General features: G+C 44.3%; 1 protein-coding gene across 1 annotated transcript; it reads right to left on the minus strand.

Moving 5' to 3' along the window:
- Positions 1–17,018: 17,018 nt before the first annotated feature.
- On the minus strand, positions 17,019–20,481 carry barx1 (BARX homeobox 1). Its single transcript, XM_068711680.1, has 4 exons — positions 19,883–20,481; positions 18,554–18,848; positions 17,846–17,930; positions 17,019–17,512 (listed from the first exon to the last, which is right to left on the minus strand). Exons 1-4 carry the CDS (start codon positions 20,085–20,087, stop codon positions 17,351–17,353), a joined length of 747 nt encoding a protein of 248 aa, XP_068567781.1. The 5' UTR covers positions 20,088–20,481; the 3' UTR covers positions 17,019–17,350.
- Between the last annotated feature and the right edge of the window lie 893 nt (positions 20,482–21,374).

Genomic DNA, 21,374 nt, shown 5'->3' on the forward strand with positions numbered 1-21,374 from the left:
TTACCTCGGTGATTAATGAATGGACCGCCAGTCTCTCGACCACCCCCCCCCCTCCAACCCCGCCGCTCTTTTATTCGGCGCGGAGCGTGCCACTGAATCAATTTGCTGAGCACTGACAGGTCTGAGCCACATCAGGCCTCCGAGGCCAGCCGGTCCCACCCGGGTGGGGGGGGGGGCGTCTCTCCTGACCGGACCGGCTCATCTGTTAGCGCCGCTTAGCTAATTAGGACAGAGTTCCATGGATCGGCAAACGAAAGGGGAGCACACGCGCTGAGATAACATTTGTGTACGGCGGAGTGACGCAACAGCGAATAACAGAACCGAGTCACTGAAGGAGTAAACAGACAATGAGCGCTGTGTGACCCGCTCAGCAGAAGAAGAAGAAGACAAACCTCCAGAACTGGGTGTAAACCGTAACTACGTCTGTCCTACCATCCAGGAAAAGCTCATGAGCCACTTCAGGTTCAGGACCCAGAGCCGGTAATAAGCCTCTACCTGGCTTGCATTAAAAGATTAACTTTTCATCGTTACCCCCCCCCCCCCCGGACTGTACAATAGACCAGGCCAGACCTCACCTGTCGAGACGGTAAATATGTTTTACCGTCTCGCAGGCCTGCAGCAGAGCTATTATCCACAGCGCGATGAAAAGGGGTGTGAAGCAGAGCGCTGTCGTCCCGCCTCACGTCTGTCAGAGAGGATGTGGAGGCAGAGGAGCGCTGTGGCTTTGTGTACACAGGTGATTACCTAATCAGCAGGTCCTCTCTTAAGAGGGGCCAGCGAGGGTTCACGTCACTCAGCCGCGAGTGAGCCGCCCGAGAAGCCAAATGCGGCCTCATTGCTATGATACTAACACAATAACACACGAGACATTCCAGCTAATGTGCATCTGTCTGTACAGTGATGGAGGCAACAAGGAAGTCGCTTTCTGAGGATCAGGACTTCAGGATAAGCCGCATCTTTAACTAAATGAAATGTATTTCATTAAATCCACATTATATGTTCTCGCTCTTTCTGATGGCTTTTCACATGTTACGTCGGCTTCCTTTTCCAGCCACACGCCAATAATTGCATTCTTCGTCTTCACTCAGAAAAACTGAGAGAAGAAGTTAGTTTCGGCGCTGCAGAGACACTCGAGAGGTGCCGGTCCTTTCAGCCAAGTTGTCACTTCTCACTCCAAACCTTTATGAGGCCCATTCAAGTGAGTCACTGAGACGTGATAATAAAACCATCCCGCTCTAATCACGGCGTGTCACGACAGAACACATTCCTACACTTGTGCATGGAGGCTCAACTGGCGTGCCATGACATCAGCTCACAGTGAGCATTAAGACAGACCATTAACAAAGCTGGTGAGTTACAAACCGCCGCTGCTCGCGTCCCGCAGCTCTTAATGGATCGCGTTCTGATTGTGTCAGCCAACACTCGGGCGACCTTTTCTTACGCGGCGGTCGGAGCTTTGCCGTACGCTTCCAGCAGCTGCTTTTTCACACACTTGTCTGTCAAAACAACGCGGCTGAGTCAGGCGGAGGAGTGGGCGGGTGGGGGTGGGGGTGGGGGGGGTAAAGTTGTTGTGACTACCACAGGTGGGGACGTGGAGAGGGAGAGGCGGGACAAGTGGAGCTGTCACTGAGGAATGCTCCAGTGCAGAGGAGCGCGTCTCGGGTTCACGGCACAGGTGTACTGGACGCTCGGATGGATTAATACAGTGTTAATGAAACACAAACATGTCAGCATTACCCCGCGCTCAGCGCAGCGTTGTAACACCTGCGGTCGGCTCCGCTGTTTGCACTCGCATGTCAGCTTATGCTGCGTTTCACAGGCCCGAGGGCGGACCGGAGGCATTAGGCTATCATAACACCGCCGTGAAATATTACATTTTGTTCCCGATGACTGCAACGCGCACAATTACAAAAAGATCACGGTGGTGATTAACACGGAAGACAAAACACACTGTTTCAGACGCAGAGTATGCATGGAGTGTGTGTGTGGCCTCGTGTTGTTTAGTGTTGTAAACTGTAGCCTGATATTTATTCCATTACCTAAATGCCATTGTGATTAACAAAGTGACATTCTGCAGGAAACCCTGAAGAGTGATTACACTGAACTCTAAACACACACATGGCAATAAGGTTCTCTGTCACGACGCGTTCATTTACAGCCCAAAGATCTGATGAGTCACAGTCATGATTAATAATTACTGTGCGTATTAATCAGTGGTGGAGGAAGCATTTCCTCTCAGAGCGGTTCAGCTGGGTTCTCTTCTGTTATTATGCAGTCGTCAGCAAAACGTTGTGACGTAGGTCACCTTAAGCTATAAGGTTCTGAATAATGTGAACGCTAGCATTAGCTGAGTCTGCGCTAGCGTTAGCTGAGTCAGCGCTAGCGTTAGCTGAGTGAACGGTAGCATTAGCTGAGTCGTAGCTAGCACTAGCTGAGTCAGCACTAGCACTAGCTGAGTCAACGCTAGCACTAGCTGAGTCAGCACTAGCACTAGCTGAGTCAACGCTAGCGCTAGCTGAGTCAATGCTAGCTGCGCTAAGTTTGGAAATAGCTGAAAGGTAAATATAGTAAAGTTAACAGAACTCCTTGTGGATCATTCAAGGAGACGCTGATTGAACTAACTACGTTTTTACCCACTGTAGCTATCAGATAAATATGAGTACAAACCTCCCATATTCCCTTTTGAAATTGTAATGAAGTGGCATAAAGTGATGTTTTAGTACAGTAGTAAGTACAGTACTTGAGTAAATGTACATTCGATGAATGTAATTAAAGACTTTATATGTTGTTGAATTTGAGTGCGTTAGCTGCGATATTAATCCCGGTGTTCGAGCTGAAGACGTGGAAAACGTCTCAGCGCATGACTTTGACAGATGGTGACAAATGTCTTATTGAAAGGTATGAATTTCTGATGAATTACGCCGCGGATCCATTCGCTGAAACCTGATGAGGCAGAGCCAAACCTGACTGGGTTTATTGTATGGAAATGCCGCGTCGCCATCTTGAATGGACATTAGCGACTCTCGACGCCGTGGCACGAAGCGGCCTCGTCTCTGCGGTGGAAATATTAGACGCTTAATGAAAAGTTTTCGGTGAAAAGAAATCATGTCCTTTTCTCACTTGTGTCTCACATTATTTTTCCTTTCCACAACCTTTCAGTGAGTTTCCTTAATAAGATGCAATTTGTCACACTTCTGTGTGCCAATGGGAACCTCAACTGTATCAGCAGACCTGAACCGCTGCAGTAATTTAGGGGCAGCAGAGCGTTGCAAAAAATAAAATCATTGCTTATTATTTCCAGTACGACAGAAGGAGGCGCTTACTTTAAGAGCCGTGACGCTACCTCAAACTGCTCTCCTGTTGAAAATAAAAAATGTGATGTTCTGTTCACATAAATGTCTCTATCTGATAAATGACAACATTAGGCTAATGTTGTCTTAGCTAACAATCACAAAGTAATGTGTGGAAGCATTTTAGATCCACCAGCACCCTCCGAAAACTCATGGAGAAATGTACGGCTAACGCTAACGCCTATTAGCATTAGCTTGTCACTCAGTGAGGCAGCAGAGGCCCCGAGAACGAACAAAACCATTTTCCACCTCTTAGTTCCTGGTTTTGGATTCGACCACACGGGTTGCGTTCCCGGGTTTTAATTTGTTCTAACTAGAACTAGAACCCTCTCGTTGCTGCACACTTAGAAGGCGAGAAGCAGCTGGGAAACTCGTATATACAAACATGCGGCGAGAGCAATCTGCGACCGCCATCCATCAGAGGCTTCCTTTGTAGCTGCAGGTAGTTTGGCAGGAGGGTCATCGGTCAGCGTCTGGTTTACGCCTCGCTCTCCCTGTTCCAGGCCGGAGTAGGCTGGGTGGGGTGCTGGGTGGAGGGGGGTCACGGTAGAGATCGGGGTCCCTTGGATGGGAGCCCTTGACCTGCGCCTCCATTTAAAAGCTATAAAGGAAGCCCTCTGCTCCAATCTAATGTTTTCCACCGAGGTGCCAGGCGAGGCCGCGGCGGACACCTGCACTATGTCACCGTGTTTGGATTGGGAGCCGCCGCTGATAGGGCCAGCTGGACCTCTCCATCATTAGATCCAACAGCGCTTACAATAACAGAAGAAGAAGGCAACGCAGAAACACATTAGATTTCGCCGTATTTACGGCATTCGATGACAAGAGCGCGGCTCGCAATCCAACTTGGACATTAGCTGGCTAAATTGATGCGGAGCACTTACGGAGCTCATCCAGCGCTCTAGTGTCCGGCGCGAAGATGCTTGTCTGCTGTAAATATTAGGCCGGAGGAACATTTTTAGCTTGTCAAAACAAAGCCCCGCGATGGCTTTTAACGTCCTTAATCTCTTGGGTAAGATTGTTCAAAACAGATTCTTGACTCACTCCGCCTTGCATCTGTTCAAACAGCTCCCTTCACAGTTTCCTAAGACCGTGCGGCCCGTGGAGGACAAGGCACCGGCACTTCAGCTCAACTCATGGTCATTTCAGAAATAACACACAGATCCTACAGTTATTGGATTACTCGTGTAGATTATGCTTGTTTATGGAAGTCTTGTGAGTAAAGTTTGTTCCATAAGTGCAGCTTTGCAAAGTAAAAATGAAGAATGAAATCTGAGTGAGATTTCTCAAACTGACAGGAACTAAAATACATGACCAGAGTAATGATGAGCTGGAGAGCTTTACGTTTATATTCCAGCTCATTAATACATGCTGGAGCCTGGGAGTTTGTAGGCCGTTATGACTGAAGTCTACCATTGTTATGAACATCAGTGACGACGGGTCCAGAGTTTAACCACACAATGTAGTCCTGAAGTCAAACGTTCTCTTAAAAGAACCTCATGAGTGTTTGAGGAACTACAAATGTAAACTTTACATTTTTGAAAGGTACGATTTTTTTAAAAGTTGTACAGCTTTTTTTGATGTATTTGTATACGGTCTCAAGTCTCTTTTTATTTTAATTATCATTATCAACAAAAACCAACAGTGAAAGTTTATCCATTCATGTTTTTTGGCTTCTCTACTGTGTCTGTGGACAAAAGAATCCTCAATAATGTGTCACGAATGTATAGATTAATCCAGAATTAAATAAAAGAACTCAGTTATTTCATAGAACATCTCGGCGCTGCAGTCAGTCAGCGGTGGAGCTCACTGATGTAGTTTTATTACACAGGAATATGATATATAAAGCTTTGAAGAACTTGATAATTGACATTACATTAAAGCTACAGTCACTATAATACAGATAATTTTTTGTCATATTTGCTCCGCCCACCGACCCGAGCACACATTTAACAGCTTAAACAGTACAGACATGTTTAAGCAAATATGACAAAAATAACTAATTAACTTGATGTTTATTGTAGTAATTTTACACAACAGTTAGTAAGTCTCCTAATTCATGTTTCTGATGGTACAGAAATGATGTAAAACACAACAGTGTGGTTTGTTAATGAGCAACAAGGCAGATGTAGTGAACGGGTTATAATAATTGTGTGCGGTGGGTCCCGCTGCTCAATCTAAATTGCAGTTAATTACTGGGTTTGTGTTCTGTCTGTTTCCATAAACACCAACACCTACATCACTCGCTGTACAATTGAGCCGCGATTCTGCTGCTTCTCCACCGCTGATCTTTTGACGCTGCCTCAGCCGTCGCGAGCCACGTGAACGTGCATTCAGAGCCAGCATGCTTTCACTTAACAGGAAATTAGAGACATCGGTAGTCCGGTTTTTTTTTTTGACAGAGCTGGCGGTGCTGAAACGGAAACAGAGGGAACGACGGAGAGGAAAAAGAAGAGAAGGATGGAGGGAGGGTGGAAGCGCTTGTGTGGCGGAGCAGCCTTGGGCAAGGTTAGCAGAAAGGCACCCATCTGGCAGTGGGACGTTTGACTGGCACATAGTTAAACAGTGATGCAGTTTGACAAATTTCAAACAGAGCTTATGAAAAAGATAACATAAACACGACAGTGGGTCCGGGGCTCGGCGTCCACCTGTGTGTGTGTGTGTGTGTGTGTGTGTGTGTGTGTGTGTGTGTGTGTGTGTGTGTGTGTGTGTGTCGCCCCGGAGTGTGAGCTAAAGGCCGCCGCTAATGAGCCGCGCCGCGCCGCGCGCTCGGATTAAGCTCTGCGTGGAGTAAATCACTGTCAGATAGCGGCGCGGTGTTTACAGCGCACCATTAATATTTTGATCGGTATGTTTAAGAGAGCCGGCTCCTTAATGCACACTGTCTGGGGGCTTTTAATGGGATGCACTGGCATATCTGCCCCCCCCCCCCCCCAGAGTGTGTTAACAGGTCATGAATCTTTTGCCAATTTAAGCTCGTAGTGTTCAGACAGGTTTGTTTCTTCTGCTCCTCCGTTGAGGCCGTGTATGGCTCGGGGAGATGTTCTTGGCGGCTGCAGTGGTGTTTGGTCAATCTTGCGAGGGGGGGGGGGGGGGAATTGATTGAATGCCCATCTTTGATATGACTGTAGCAAAGCAACACTTGCATAATGTGTCATGGTGGCCTGGGTGGCCTTGGAACAAGTCCTTTCTTTTTATGTGAAGTGTCATGATGGAGGTTTTGAAATGTGGTTTGGCAGCAAGAACCTTCAACTTTCATCCATTTATTTTCTGCAGTGAAAATATTATGCTTCTGCAGTCGCACTACATTAAAGAGCAGTTAGCATTATCGCGTCAGGAACGTCTTCTAAAGTAGCCGTTCGTGTCTTTATGTAGCAATTCAAAGCTATTGATCGTCAACAGTGAGAGCAATGGAAGCTTCTGTTCAGCAACAGAGTGAATCCAAATGAGCAAACAACCCAGGCCTGTGATTCATAGATGAGCCAATCAATGGAGAGCATTTAATCCAGACGTGTGACGCAAAGAAAGTCCACACAGGGAGGAGGATCTGAGGAACACCGGACCTTCACCCAGGAGACCAGTGTTTGGTGGTAAACACATGTTGTTGTCGTGTATATATATATATATATATATATATATATATATATATATATATATGCGCTGACGCTGTCGCTCGTGACAGGAGGACGGCCTCACCGACTCTCTGAGGAATGAATCATGAAGCTTGAGCAGATAGGAGGATGGATAGGGGATTAGGTCCTCCATCGTCCAACTCATGTCCAACATGTTTTCCACGCACATCTTTTACATCCATGTTAGGGAATCCTTTCCACATATCTTGCCACCGGTCACGGCTGTACAACCGTGATTATAACTGTCACCTCTCGTTAGCGTCTCCAAGGCCATCATAGAATTACTTACAGTCCCAGTGCCAGGAGTTTCTGATTGTTTTCACTGAAATCCACATACGGCCCGTGAGGAACCGTCTCCAGTGATTCCAGAGCCATGTGAGGCACATCTGGGAGATTACTACGGCCGCGTCTTCCAGTCGACAAACACCGAAGGCCTTCTGCTATTTTAATCCACGCTGAATATTCCAACAGCCCGCAATCAATCCAAATGAGAGCGGATCGGACACACACCACAGACGGCTGTGAAATTAAAAGCAATTGCCGGAAATTGCGGAGTATAATTGTGTTGTGCGTGTCTTGTTCAAATAAATATCCAGACAACATGGATTCGGAAACTGCAGAGACGCACACTTTTTTTAACCCTCTGCAAACCCACGGGGTCGACATCACTGTCCGGGAAGCTGAGAGTCTTGTGGACTCATTGAGCCCAATGATGTTCTCGTGTGATGATGTTAGTCCCCAGAGGAGCCCTTTCACATGGGGAGAGCATTTCTGGAAACTTGACTTCACTGTATACCTCGAGGATAATCACAGCGTCGTGAAACTCTACAACCACAAACTGAAAACCTGGGAGGAGAAGAATGCGTCAATGTTTGTCTCTGAGAGTTAAAGACATCACTTGGAGGACGAGTGTTTGTGAGATATTGTAACGCTACGGCTGAAACAACACCCTCAATAAAACGTGGATTTTTTGACATAGCCACGCCAATGTTCTGCTTCATGCTTTCATCTTTGATCTTTGTTTAATGGATTTAGAATTGCTGATAATTGCAATAATATGATGCAGCTGCAAGTCGAGCTGTCATCATGTCATAAACGGTGAAAACATTCCTCCTGCTTGTTTGTAATTGGTCTGAGGGGAATCATTTGTCCATTCGTACACATTTTGTTCCAACAATGTTTTAATTCACTGTTTTCCATTGTCAGAGAGGAAAAACTAAAAAGGGGAAAAACACAATGTTCAAGGATTAATGTGTGACGTAACGAACGGTCTTTCACCGCTCGCTCCTATAAAGTTAAAAGACATTTGGACAAAGACGTCAACACTAAGAAATAAGGACAGGATGTGGGACGAGGACTTTTCAAATGTCTGTTTCTGTGTCTTAACTGTGTAGAGCACTAGATGTACTGTCTGGTCGTGGAACAAATTAATGATGAGTAAGAGTCAATTCATTCTCAATATAGATTAAACTGTGTTTGTATATAAGTCTGTGAGGAGATGACTCTACTTCTCTCTTGTTGCCTCAGTAAACATCATGAACTTGAGTTTATGATCTCAATCTCTAGTTTCAAGTCTTGTTGACTCGAACAAGATTCCAAACGGAAGCAGTTGTTGATGACTTCAACCGCGAGAGGTCTTTGAGCATACGGTCGTAAATCAGACGAAAAATACTAGGCTGATGGGTCCAGTAGTAAGCTGTGGACAGACACACACACACACACACACACACACACGCGTGAACACATAATCTCCCTGGTAGAACCCGGAGGAGTTGAACATTTAAAGCTTCGAGCTTCTCAACCGTGAAGAACTTTCTCCACCTTTTATCATTTCACATTTCTGGACAAAAACAAGCCATTGATGATTTCATATTTAACGTTAAAAGAAGAATCAGTTGCAGCCCCAACCCAAACCCAAACCGCTTTAATCTTCATAACGTCAGCGCCTCGAGGACCCGTGACTGATTCTTGAACTAGAAAACAACCCTTCAGAGGATCAAGTGGTGCTTCAGAGCAGCTTCCCCCGTCTGTACGACCTCCACCACCAATGCTTCACATAACAACCTCTGAACTAAACATGTTCTGTTTGGCTTCGGGAGTCACCTGGTGCGTCATGCTACATGATAAGGATCAGCAGCCAGTAGCTCTGAAGGCTCTAATGTTTCCTCACGCTGTTTCTCTGCTGTTCAAACTAAGTTTCTGCTCCTTGAGTTTCATCTGTTTTCATAATCTCTATCACTTAAGGCCCAGTGCCTGTGGCGTGGCCCGGCCCAGCTGCTCTCCGCCCTCTAGCCAGGGCAGAAATGCTTAAGGCCATCAGCCACATCTCCAAAAGAAGACAAATACGAACACGGAGCACATCCGCAGTGAGTCACAGAGGCTTTAATGAGGAATGAAGCTGTTTCCACACAGACGATAAGAAGTCCGTAGTGAAGGATCTGTCCAAACAGCTCTTTAGGAACGCCGTGAAGAGGGAGTGGAGAACCGTCACGTCTTTGTGTTTTCTTTAAAGTGTTGGGAAGAAGCCTCGGTGTTTTAGGGAGGGAAGAGGTCAACCCGGTCGGTCGTCGGCTTTGACGGCTTCACGTTTAACGTCAAAAACTCGTTTCATAAATACGTTTGATGTGTGCCTCGCGTCACGCTGGCAGAAATATGTTGTCAACATTGTGAAATTGGTTAAGTTAAGGTAAAACATCGTGGTTTGTGTTCAAATATGGTTGCAACGGTAAACCGGTATATCACAGCATACCAATTCTCATAGCCTGTATTTGCTCTTATATACGCATTGATTGTTCCGTAGAAACGTTACAACGTAGCGTAACAACGTAGCGTAACAACGTAGCGTAACAACGTAGCGTGAACAGGAACAGCTGTCTCCTGGGTGAAAGTCCCGTATTTGTTTGACTCACTCGTCCTTTGTGGACGTTCCTGCTCGTCGTGCTCGTTGTTGAACTGAGGCTCGGTGGGAGGAGGGCGGATCGTCTCTCAATCTATCCCTGGTTCTGCTCGTCCACGTCCTCGGGTAAGACGCTCCGCTGTGTCCGCGGCGTATGAATGTGTGTGTGTGTGTGTGTGTGTGTGTGTGTGTGTGGTTAGATGGTCCTTGAGGGCAGGTGGCACCTTGCATGGTAGCCCAGGTAGACTGAAGCTTCAGCTTCCACATTGAACCATGGAAAGGAACAAGATGCACGGCTAATGACTACTGAAGTTCAACAGAAAGTGTACGTTTGGGGCTGAAGAAGCAGGAGATGTGGTTGCGTTCTGAAGAGGAGACTGAAGAGGAATCTTTCACTAAAGTGAATGAGCGACGGGATAAATCCCTTTAGCTGCGCACCGCGGGTAACATGAGTCTTGAAGTTGTTACCGGCGATAGATGGCCGCCTTGTCATGTCTTACTTTTGAAAAGCCAGAGAAAGTGGGATTGCCTTTCAAGTTGGATTTTGAAAGGGAAAGGGGGTTTTGTGCAGTAATTGCTATATAATGAGGGTATTCACTGACCTCCTGCCACATCTTGGCCATGTTTTTATTATTTACTCGTCCAACGAAAGGCAACGACTAAACAGATGGAAAAAACATGTCTCTCCAGCTCCTGCAGGAATTTGATTTCTCCCCAACAGCTGTCTTGCTTTATACAAGCATGATGTCAGGGAATCGCCCATCTCAAATCAATCACGCCGGCTGACATTTCCTGCAAACTGTGGGGGGGGGGGGTTCATCGGGACACTGGAGGAAGCCGGCGGGCCGATGTCCTCTTGTTTACGTCCTCTAATGCCGTCTCCCATTAGCTGCGAGCCGCGATCTGAGCCACAGGAAATCACCTGACACCTGCAGGAGGAAGCCTCACTTTAACACGACCTCCATTAGGTCTGGAGAAGAGTGCAGAGTGATGATGATGATGATGGACCAGTTCTACCATGAAAATCCACATTTCTTTTTGTTGACTGTAACAGGCAGCAACACCATTAGTGGGTAAATCCCATGATGTGTTCATGTACAAAGAATTACTGCTAAACTGTTGCAACCCAGATTAAAATAACAACCGTCTCTCTGGTCAGTTCAGAGATGTTGGGCTGTTTGCTTCCATGTTTTCTTTCACATTTAGGTCTTTATATTAATAATGAGTTTATTTGCGTCTGTAGATTTCTCCTAAATTCACCAGAAGTTGCTATTAGAGTTGGATGTACAACCATTAAATGTAGGAAAACTCGTGAGACAAATAATAATTGTTCAAATGTCGGTAATCAGCTGGTGAAGTTTCATGGTGATGTCCATCAGTTAATGAACCGTGTTCACCTGGTTCAGCTCACCGTGTGTCTCTAAGAGGTAAAAAATAAAAGAAAGAACACAAAGTCATAAGATGAGTACGAGTACAACGCCAGACAGAGAGGTGCTTTATGGGAAATGTAGTGCAGTGAAGAGACTGCTGAACGCCAAATATCTGCAAAAATTAAAAAAGCACGACTCTAATGGATCATAACAGTTACCATGACGATCATATTATCAGTGTTGTCACTTTAATATTACAGTTCAGACAAACTTTGCATGTCTGAGAATAGGCCTCATAGCCAGGAGAAGAGAAACATAAAGAAGTGATAAAAGTGATATATATTATATATGATATACTATATGGCAGCTAGGATGTTCATTGGGGTCCTTCTGAATTATGGAAGGTGACTCTGAAGTGTGAGTCCACAGAAATAGTATTTATTTGCGATGCAGCTGTGGGTGAGTGTCCACTCACTGGCACACGATGTCACACAGAGTGAAACAGTGAGGCCTTTGATTCCCGTCGCCTCAAACTGAAAATGTTGCTCCGCGGTTCACTTCATGCCCCCCCCCCCCCCCCCCCCCCCCTCAGAGTGCTGAGAGTTCAGCCCCGCGATGAATGGGAGTCACACTGAGCTATTTATAAAGCGCGGTCTGTGAACGCGTCACGGGTTAATGTGGCTGCAGCTGATTGCCGAGATAATTGATTATCACGGCGAAAATGGAGAATTACTCTGGAAATGAATCATCCGATGATTTTGTAGTTACAGTTACTTCACCACTGTTGAATCGGTCCTGTTACTAAGAGAAGTGCTGCTAAATCATACCTGACTTATGAAGAACATAACTGGTTTGCAGCTTGATGCTTATTCTTAAAAAAATATACCTTCTCACTTCATTTTGTGGTATTTAGTCATGCACATATGTACATAAGTACAAATACCTCAAATCTATTCCAAAGTACTTAGTTACATTCCAACACGGAGGCAGAACTCGTTCAGACAAATATCTTCAAATGGAATTTTATGGAAGGTGAGGAAATGTGTTTTTTTCCAAGTTGTACAAATTTGAACTTTGACCTTGAGATGTCCTGGTGTCCTCAGAATAACGGCGACTCACCTGTAAAATAACAGTGAACAATTGTTTCACATTGAGCAGCAGAACCACCGGTGGGCTCGGTTATTACACATGTGGTCTCTTCAGTCTTTTTCTGCGACGCAGACATTCTGGTATTCTGAAGTGTTTTTGCTCGTACATCCTACGTCTATTGAACGATAATAACAAATAAATATGATAATAATAATAATAATGATTTAGAAAGGAGGCATGCTGTCAGGGTGGAAACAGAAGAGAGGAACAGCAGAGCCGCTGTGGAGCCGGGCCTGTGCAGAGTTGGGTTTCAGTGTAATTGGGATCATACGGCCGCATGTGCAGGTTTGGCACATACGCTGGATTAATCAGGGGCTCTTTAATCGTGGAGAACCCCCCACCAGACCCACCAGACCCACCAGACCCCCAGCCTGGGCTCTGTCTAAGCGCGGACCTTTTGACTCCACAAACACCCGCTCTCTACAAAATTGGGGGTCAACCTCTCATTGCTCGCACTGGAGCGCCATTTCGTGCCACCACAAAAAAGCCCCCCCCCCCCCCCCCCCCCCCCCCCCATCGTTAATGAATAAATTGCTCCGAGTGAGTGAGGAGTGAGTGAATCTGCAGATTCCTGGCGACTGACTCTTCCCTCCTGATTGCAATTTATGTCGGAAGTCGTTTGCCGTGCCGAGTCCAAAGCCCAGGAGGGAGGACGAGGACAGAGCCTTCGTCCTCCAGCAGAGGCCTCCTCACACTCACGAGGACCCTCACACTCACGAGGACCCTCACACTCATGAGGACCCTCACACTCACGAGGATCCTCACCGAGGACCCTCACACTCACCAAGGACCCTCACACTCACGAGGACCCTCACACTCACGAGGACCCTCACACTCACCGAGGACCCTCACCGAGGACCTTCACACTCATGAGGACCTCACACTCACCGAGGACCCTCACCGAGGACCCTCACACTCACTGAGGACCCTCACACTCATGAGGACCTCACACTCACCGAGAACCCTCACACTCACTGAGGACCCTCACAGAGGACCCTCACACTCACGAGGACCCTCACACTCATGAGGACCCTCACTGAGGACCCTCACACTCACCAAGGACCCTCACACTCACCGAGGACCTCACACTCACAGAGGACCCTCACCGAGGACCTTCACTCTCACGAGGACCCTCACTGAGGACCTCACACTCACGAGGACCGCCTACTAATCGACCATACTGAGAAGCGCTTCTTTACAAAATGTCACGTTTCTGCTCCTCGTCACTAGGACTCTTTGCCAACCTCAGCTCTGAAGTTGGGTCAACCTGTCATTAGTCTGCGTACCGATTAACCGTGTGCTCTGGTGATGAGGATGGGTGTGTGTGTGTGTGTGTGTGTGTGTGTGTGTGTGTGTGTGTGTGTGTGCAGATGTCCATGTGGCTCTTTAGGTGCAACTGAGAACTGTTAAACAAGACCTCCATACCAGAAATAAAGGAAGGTTTTGCAGATGATTAGCAGGAATTTGAAGAATCTGGATTCCATGATTTTGCACAGAGAGAGAAAATAAATATAGAGTTCATTAAGCCTCGCAGGCATCGCCGCACTTCCACTGGATGCTGCTAATATGAATATAACGAGCTCATAATTCCAAGTCTTATTACATCTGTGCAATAAATACTTTATATATATACGTATATATGTATATATATATATATATATATATATATATACGTATATATATATATATATATATATATATATATGTATACGTATATATGTATATATATATATATATACATATATACGTATACATATATATATATATATATACGTATATATATATATATACGTATAATATACATATATATATATGTATACGTATATATATATATATATATATATATGTATATATACATATATACGTATATATATACGTATATATATATACGTATACGTATATATACATATATACGTATATATATATATACGTATATATATATATACATATATATATATATATATATACATACGTATATATATATACGTATATATATATACGTATATATATATATATATATACATACGTATATATATATACGTATATATATACGTATATATATCTGTATATATATAGATATATATATCTATATATATATCTATATATATATATATATCTATATATGTATAGATATATATATATATATATACGTATATATATATATATATAGATATCTATATATATATATATACGTATATTGTAATCAAGAATACCTTGCCTCAGTGTTGATGTGATAATAAGTGCTGAAGCTGCTGATAAGTGATGCAGATGTTTACTTCAGACACGTTTTCTTTTGCGTTCTTCTTTGCGTTTGCAGCTCTTTCTTATGCGCCGCCGTCGCCACATTATGACCTCCATGATGGCGACGCCTTCTCCTCGGGGTCACCATGCAGTGAAAGCAGTGAAACGTGGAAACAGTGAAGTCCTAAAACGCTTGTAGGCCAAAGTGTCCAGTGTTTGAGCTGCTGTTCACAGCGCGGCGTCGCATGGAGAGGTTTTCTGATGCAGAGCTGAATGAGCTTCATGACGTTTTGTCTCTTGATTCAGCTTCATTCTTCATAATAAATATAATTATTTTGTCTACAAAGTAAGAGTGAAACGTTGTTATTGCTATTTTTTTACAGGTTGATAAGATTGAATCGTGCCCAAATACTTGACCATCTGTGTCTACAGAGTATTTATTATTATTATTATTATTATTATCAATCTTTTTTTCTTATTATTTTAATCCTGATGTGGAGAACGGAGACCATGAGACCCTGCGCTCTGTGTATTAATGTATTCATGTATTAATGTATTAATGTGCATGCTGCAATGATTTTAATAGTATTGTTATAATTCAGTGGCTTCTATTTTCCATCTCATGTTATGCATAATCTTTCTTTGATTTGACCTTATTTGAATATGAATCTTATTTCATCTTGTGGGTTTTATTTCTCATTTTATTCTGCATCAGTCATGCTTCTCTATCCATGTTTAAGTTCATTTTAAGTATTTTCTTTAATTATGAATCCCTTTGTGCTGCATGTCTTATTATTATTCCTTATAATTATTGTTCCCATTACGATTATTATAATTAGTATTATTATTACGAGCTTGAGCACAGTAGCAGTTTCATAACAGTCTGTTACTTCTTGGGTTTTTGACATTATGTTTTGATCAAACAGGTGCGTGTGGAGCGTGCACGTTGGAGCGCGTGTTCCGCTCGAATCTACCGTTTTAATAGTAGAATAAAGAGCGCGAGACTCTGAGCCCATTAGATGAAACGCGGTCGCGTGCCCCCCCCGGCCCGATATGAGCTCACGTGACAGATCCACTTGTTTTCATGTTTCAGACGCACAGATGTTTGTTTTTGACGCAGCGAGCGCCAAAAACACACCGAGTGTTTCCTTTGATTAGAGCTGAGCCGCACGCGCTTACTGTACGAATGAGTCAAATATTAATATTCACACGAAACGAACCCGCAACATTTAGAAGGTTATTAAAGGTAGTGACGAGCTTCATCGATCTGATTTAAATAACTTTTAGACGCATATTAATTAATACGTTCTAGAAAACAAGAAAGTAGCATAGAAATAATACCTTACGTATATATAAATACAAGGACAAACATTAAGATTATTATTTCAGGAAAGTAGTAGTTAATTAATTCGTGTTAATAAACAGAGCACGTGAGGAAACGTGTGCGTGATTCTTTAAATTAAAGCTATTTATTCAAAATGATTTGGGTGCTTTGAACACATTGTTCTTTTGTTCTTTTCTTTTTAAAGCAGTAATTAAAACAGAAGTCATTATTACCAATTGATGGATTTAAAATGTAAATGCTGGAATAAAGCACATGTGAGATATGGGTTCTATGGAGACCCGTTGATGTTAATACGTAGAGAGTTATTAAAGTTATTAAACATGAGTCTGGTCTTTGAGACTCGATGTGGCGTTCAATGTCAACTCGTAAAAAACAAAAAGTATCATTTAAAGAACGGTCTAGTGTGACTCCTCTTGATTTACACGCGCATCAAGAACAACCAAGAGCCTCAGAACATATCAAATACATCTAATAATAAATATTATAATAAATATAATAATACATATAATAATAAATCTAAAATAAATATTATAATATATATAATAATAAATATAATAATACATATAAAATAAATATAATAATATATATAATAATAAATACAAAGGGAGGTTTTCTCTGTTTTAGCACAAACACACAGCAGTCATATTAATAATGTGAATTCAACACGTGCTCCCGGGCCTCTGAAGAACAGTACATACACTTTAAGCAGGACGTTCTCTCCACCTGCAGCAGAACACGCGCGTGGTTCTCCTCAGTGGGAAGAGTCAGCATCACTTCCTCTCTTTCAGTAACTCTGAACTAGCCTGGCTGTTATTTTGACTGCGCGTGCAGCGATAATGCAACATGGAGGTATGTAACCATATTAGGCCCCGAGCCGCGTGCACGCGACTGACTGATGAGCCTGTAAGCTACCATCATCATCATCATCATCATCACATTCACGTGTTCCCACGAGCCTGCCTCTTCTGTAATAAACAGAGGACAGTATAATTGTGAAAATATATTTAATAACTAGACATCGTTACACAGAGGGAATGCAAAGACACGGATCTCCGTAGAATATAAAGGAGTGGACCTACTGAAGGGTTGAGGAGCCTCCTCAACAGCAGCAAGGTCACCACGAGGGGAGCGCGAGGTAAACAACAACAACAACAACAACAACACGCGGCTGCTAGAGGATGTCTGCGCGTGTTAACAGTTCAGTCCTGCAAAGAGGCCCGCGAGCCTTCTTTGGAGCCTGCGCGAGACGGTCCAGCTTCAGAAGCACCGTCGGCTCCTGCTCCATCCGGAAGAAGAATAAACACAAAAAAAACCCAGCACGCCGAGTGTCCCCGGATGCTCTGCGCGTGGGGAGAGCCGGGAGTGGGTCACTCTTCCTGCGCGTTCTCCGAGTGGGAGCTCGAGCCTTCGGACTGCCGGTCGGCGGCGGTTCGCTCCTGCTCGGAGAGCTGCTCGCTGCTGGGGATGGAGTTCTTCTTCGGGCGGCCTTTCGGCTTGGTGGGGGACTCCAGACCTCCGCCCTGCAACACCTGAACACGAGCAGAGGAATGTGATTAAAAAGAAGAAGAAGAAGAAGAAGAAGAAGAAGAAGAAGAAGAAGAAGAAGAAGAAGAGTGACTCGCACCAACACACACAACACACACAGCTACAGACTCATAAAGATATGACGCATGTCATGTGATCTCCTAAAAAGGTCCCGTCAGGCCTCTGAGTCTCCTCCACTGAGAGCTTCACTGCGTTCCTCATGTGTTAGAACAACAACACAGACCGCTTCTCTACCGTCTAACCTCATATGAAAATGACCACTACCGCATCTTCATCATATTCATAATCATCATCACCACAAATGAGCAATAACTTACAATTTTCTTCCACTTCATCCGTCTGTTCTGGTACCATGTCTTCACCTGCAGCTGACTGAGGCCCAGAGACTCCGCCAGGTCTATTCTGTGAGGAGCAGAAGAACACCGTCAGGAACTCCACATCAGCTTAATATCTGTGTTATGGACACATGATCGGTCACTTCTAATAACTAAGCAAAATACATTATTATATATATATATATATATATATATATATATATATATATATGTGTGTGTGTGTGTATATGTATATATATATATATATATATATATATATGTGTGTGTGTGTATATATATATACACACATATATATATATATATATATATAAGTATGATATTGTGCTGTTGGTTACCAATTGCTTGCAAACTATTTCCCTTTGCATTTTGATAAGCTCCTAAATTATAACACCGCCTGTTTTAGTGAAAATGTTGGCACCATATTGTAGTTTTTGAGAAGTATTTTAGAATACTTTGAACCATAATTCTAGGGCTGAATCGTTCACAAAAGGCCTATAATGTAACGTTTTAATAGGGGAAATGTAAGTCGCTTTGGATAAAAGCGTCTGCTAAATGACTGTAATGTAATGTAATGTAATGTAATGTAATGGAAACAGATCGATGAATACTGCATGAATTAGATGAAATAGCGGCAGCTGTTTGGAGTCAACATGTCGGCTACAGCCGGTGAATCCAGCCCCGTGGACCCACCTATCGGGCGTAGACAGATACTTCTGCTTCTCGAAGCGCTTCTCCAGCCCCATGAGCTGCAGCTCGGTGAACACGGTGCGGCTCCGGCGGCCCTTCTTGCTCTTGCCGCCTCCGTCGGTCCCGTGCTCCAGCTTCCCGCGGAGGTGCAGGTCCAGCGGCAGGTGGTGGGACGCCGGGCCGCCGATGTGCAGGCCCGACGCCGCGGACAGCAGCTGCGCGCCGAGCGGGGAGCCGAGCGAGCAGGACAGCGGGGACATGGGGAACTTCAGGAGGCTCGTCTGGTCGGCTTTGAGGACTGCAGGGACCGGGGGGGACAGAGACACACAGAGACACGGAGAGGTTTGGTTTACAGCTCCAGGTGCTGCTAGTCTAGGTTAGCTTCAGGACGGGCTGGGGGCGCGTGGTGGTCCCATAGGCGCCACACACACACACGTCCAACTCTACAGACTTCAGGGCCGATCCGTATTCTCACCACTGATAGAGCACGAGGAAAATATGAATTTATGATATTTATGAATATGCAGTGAGGTTAAACTAGCCTCAGCCCTGACACGTTAGAACCAGACCTGCTGTCCTGTTATTTGTTTAGCATTGTGTTCTATTAAAAACAGATCTATGCGTCTGTAGTTTTAATAAGGAACCAGCTGATAGAAACTATAATTTCAGCCGTTTACGTGTAGAGACGTTTTAACATGAAGGCACTGAACGTCTCACGTGTTTATATGTTTAACATGAAGTCAGTGAATACATATGAACACACTCTATCTAAAAGATACACATATTAATGCAGATGTCTTATTATATTTTTTTAAATATGTATTTTTAAACAGGAATGTCAGTAAATAATACAACATCTCCTGATCACGTTGATCTTTTTATCTTCTGATTAAACTGAAACCACGTTTTACTTAAAATATACATCGTATTTAATTTAATTTAATTTTAACAATCTTGTTTGTGTTGTTCTGTTTGTTTCAGTACAAACACAACGAGACGTTTCCTCTCTTCAGAACACTTGAGTTGGTCCCGGTTTTCTCCTTTAACTTTAATAATCTCAGTTCTGTGTCACTTTTGCGTAAATGTTGCAAATCTTTTTGCTGCAACTCGATTCTAAAAATCCTAAATCCTGCACGTGTCAAAAGTTACATTATTTCCCCTCGAAAGACACTTTTAATTATGAGCGAAATACGCACTAATATTGTATTTGCATGTAAACATATAATAATTTCAAATCTATGTTATCATTATTAATACTATATATTTACACATATTTAATACATATATTATATCATTATCTATTATCTTCAGTTCCCTCACGCCGCCTCTTACCCAGCTGGTTATGGAAAGGCCGGGCGGACAGGAGAGCCTGCACCCCGAACTTGAGCAGCTCCCCGGCCGGAGCCGACGCTTTGTGCTCCGGGTGGTCGGTGAGGATCTCCTCTATCATGAAACTCCTGTAGCGATGAGTCCTGTGGTCGTGCAGCGGAGCCTCCGGAGCATAGTAATGCGCCCCAATGTCCAAAGGATGCTGCATAGTGTGGCCGTGCGCTCAGCCCAAAACAGACACCGAGTATCGCTCCCTTCAGTGGCCCAAGCCAGCTGTCACATCCCCGCTGCAGAGCCTCTGTAGTCCGGGGATCGAAGGTATCCTTCAGGCGGGAGAAATATCAAGCACAGGCGGCGGCACGGCTTCGGGCTCCCGCGTCGGCTTTTACGCGCTACTTCGGGCCGAGTTTGGTTCTTCTTGGAGAAGAAGTGTGGAACCAGGAGCGAACCTTTGACCGAAAACTCCCGAACCCGTTCATGCCCACTCCGCTGCTGCTGCTGCTGTGTGTGTGTGTGTGTGTGTGTGTGTGTGTGTGTGTGTGTGTGTGTGTGTGTGTGTGTGTGTGTTTCTGCGCGTGGGTGTGTGTGTGTTTGTGTGTGTGCGCGAGCGGCAGAGGTCGGAGCTATTCGTCAGCCGCTGAGCGCGTCACCTTGGCAGTGAGCGGAGGAATAAGGCTTTGGGTTTTATGGGTCTCGTTGCGGAGCTCCGCCTCCTCTCGGGGCCGCGCTAGTCCTGCGTGGATTCATGAGCAAAAGGAAAGGAAACAAGGACAGACACGTGCAGGTGACTTTGCGAGTCATAAATCATTGTGACGACGGCAGGTTGTTCAATAAGCGCAACGTTTAATTTCTACAATGAACACGTGAAAGCATGAAGGTAGAACATGTAAACCAGACTGTGGTGTTTAATTTTAAATAGTTTTACGTAAGATTCCATAAACAAATGTTTTTCTTTTTCCAACTCTGACACTGAGGAGGTTCTTAGATGATGATGAGAGTTAATATAGAACCATTGTAATAAACACACCAGAGCACCTCTGAGATGATCGTTTTTCACTTTGTGGTTATTTCCCTCAACAGACTGTGAAACGTCTCCTGCAGCAGGTCTGCAGTGTTCCTCAGGGCCGCTGGGAGAACAGCTCAGAACCTTAAAGAAGCGTTGAATGCTTCACAGCTGGTGCTCTATTAACACACGCGTGTGTTTTACATGTTGAACCCGTTCGTTCACACGTTGGAAACTAAACAACGCAGCAGTCAGATGTTCATCTCAAAAATGGTTTCCAGTATAAGCAGCAGAGAAGAACCTGCTGTAAGAAGAAGTGTTGTTCTAGAGTTCTGGAGAACAGCATTTAGATGTCATGGCCATAGCTTATCAAGCAACATGAAATATTAATATCTTTCTCACTAACATGACTTAATAAAGGGGCATCATTATTTTAAAGCTACTCTACGAGGAACTTTCATTCTGTGTTTTGGTTTTGGCCACCTCTGTTTC

The sequence above is a fragment of the Cebidichthys violaceus genome, unplaced genomic scaffold, assembly GCF_023349555.1.
Source record: "Cebidichthys violaceus isolate CVI_PGR_0920_01 unplaced genomic scaffold, fCebVio1.0.p SCAF_17, whole genome shotgun sequence".
Lineage (NCBI taxonomy): Eukaryota > Metazoa > Chordata > Actinopteri > Perciformes > Stichaeidae > Cebidichthys > Cebidichthys violaceus.

Bases quoted from the DNA above. Each gene is read 5' to 3' on its own strand.
- barx1 (XM_068711680.1), bottom strand. From the start codon at position 20,087: ATGCAGCATCCTTTGGACATTGGGGCGCATTACTATGCTCCGGAGGCT. The intron at 18,849-19,882 runs GTAAGAGGCGGC...CGGTCCCTGCAG, and splicing joins GCCTTTCCATAACCAGCTGG to TCCTCAAAGCCGACCAGACG. The intron at 17,513-17,845 runs GTAAGTTATTGC...GCTCGTGTTCAG, and splicing joins GGATGAAGTGGAAGAAAATT to GTGTTGCAGGGCGGAGGTCT.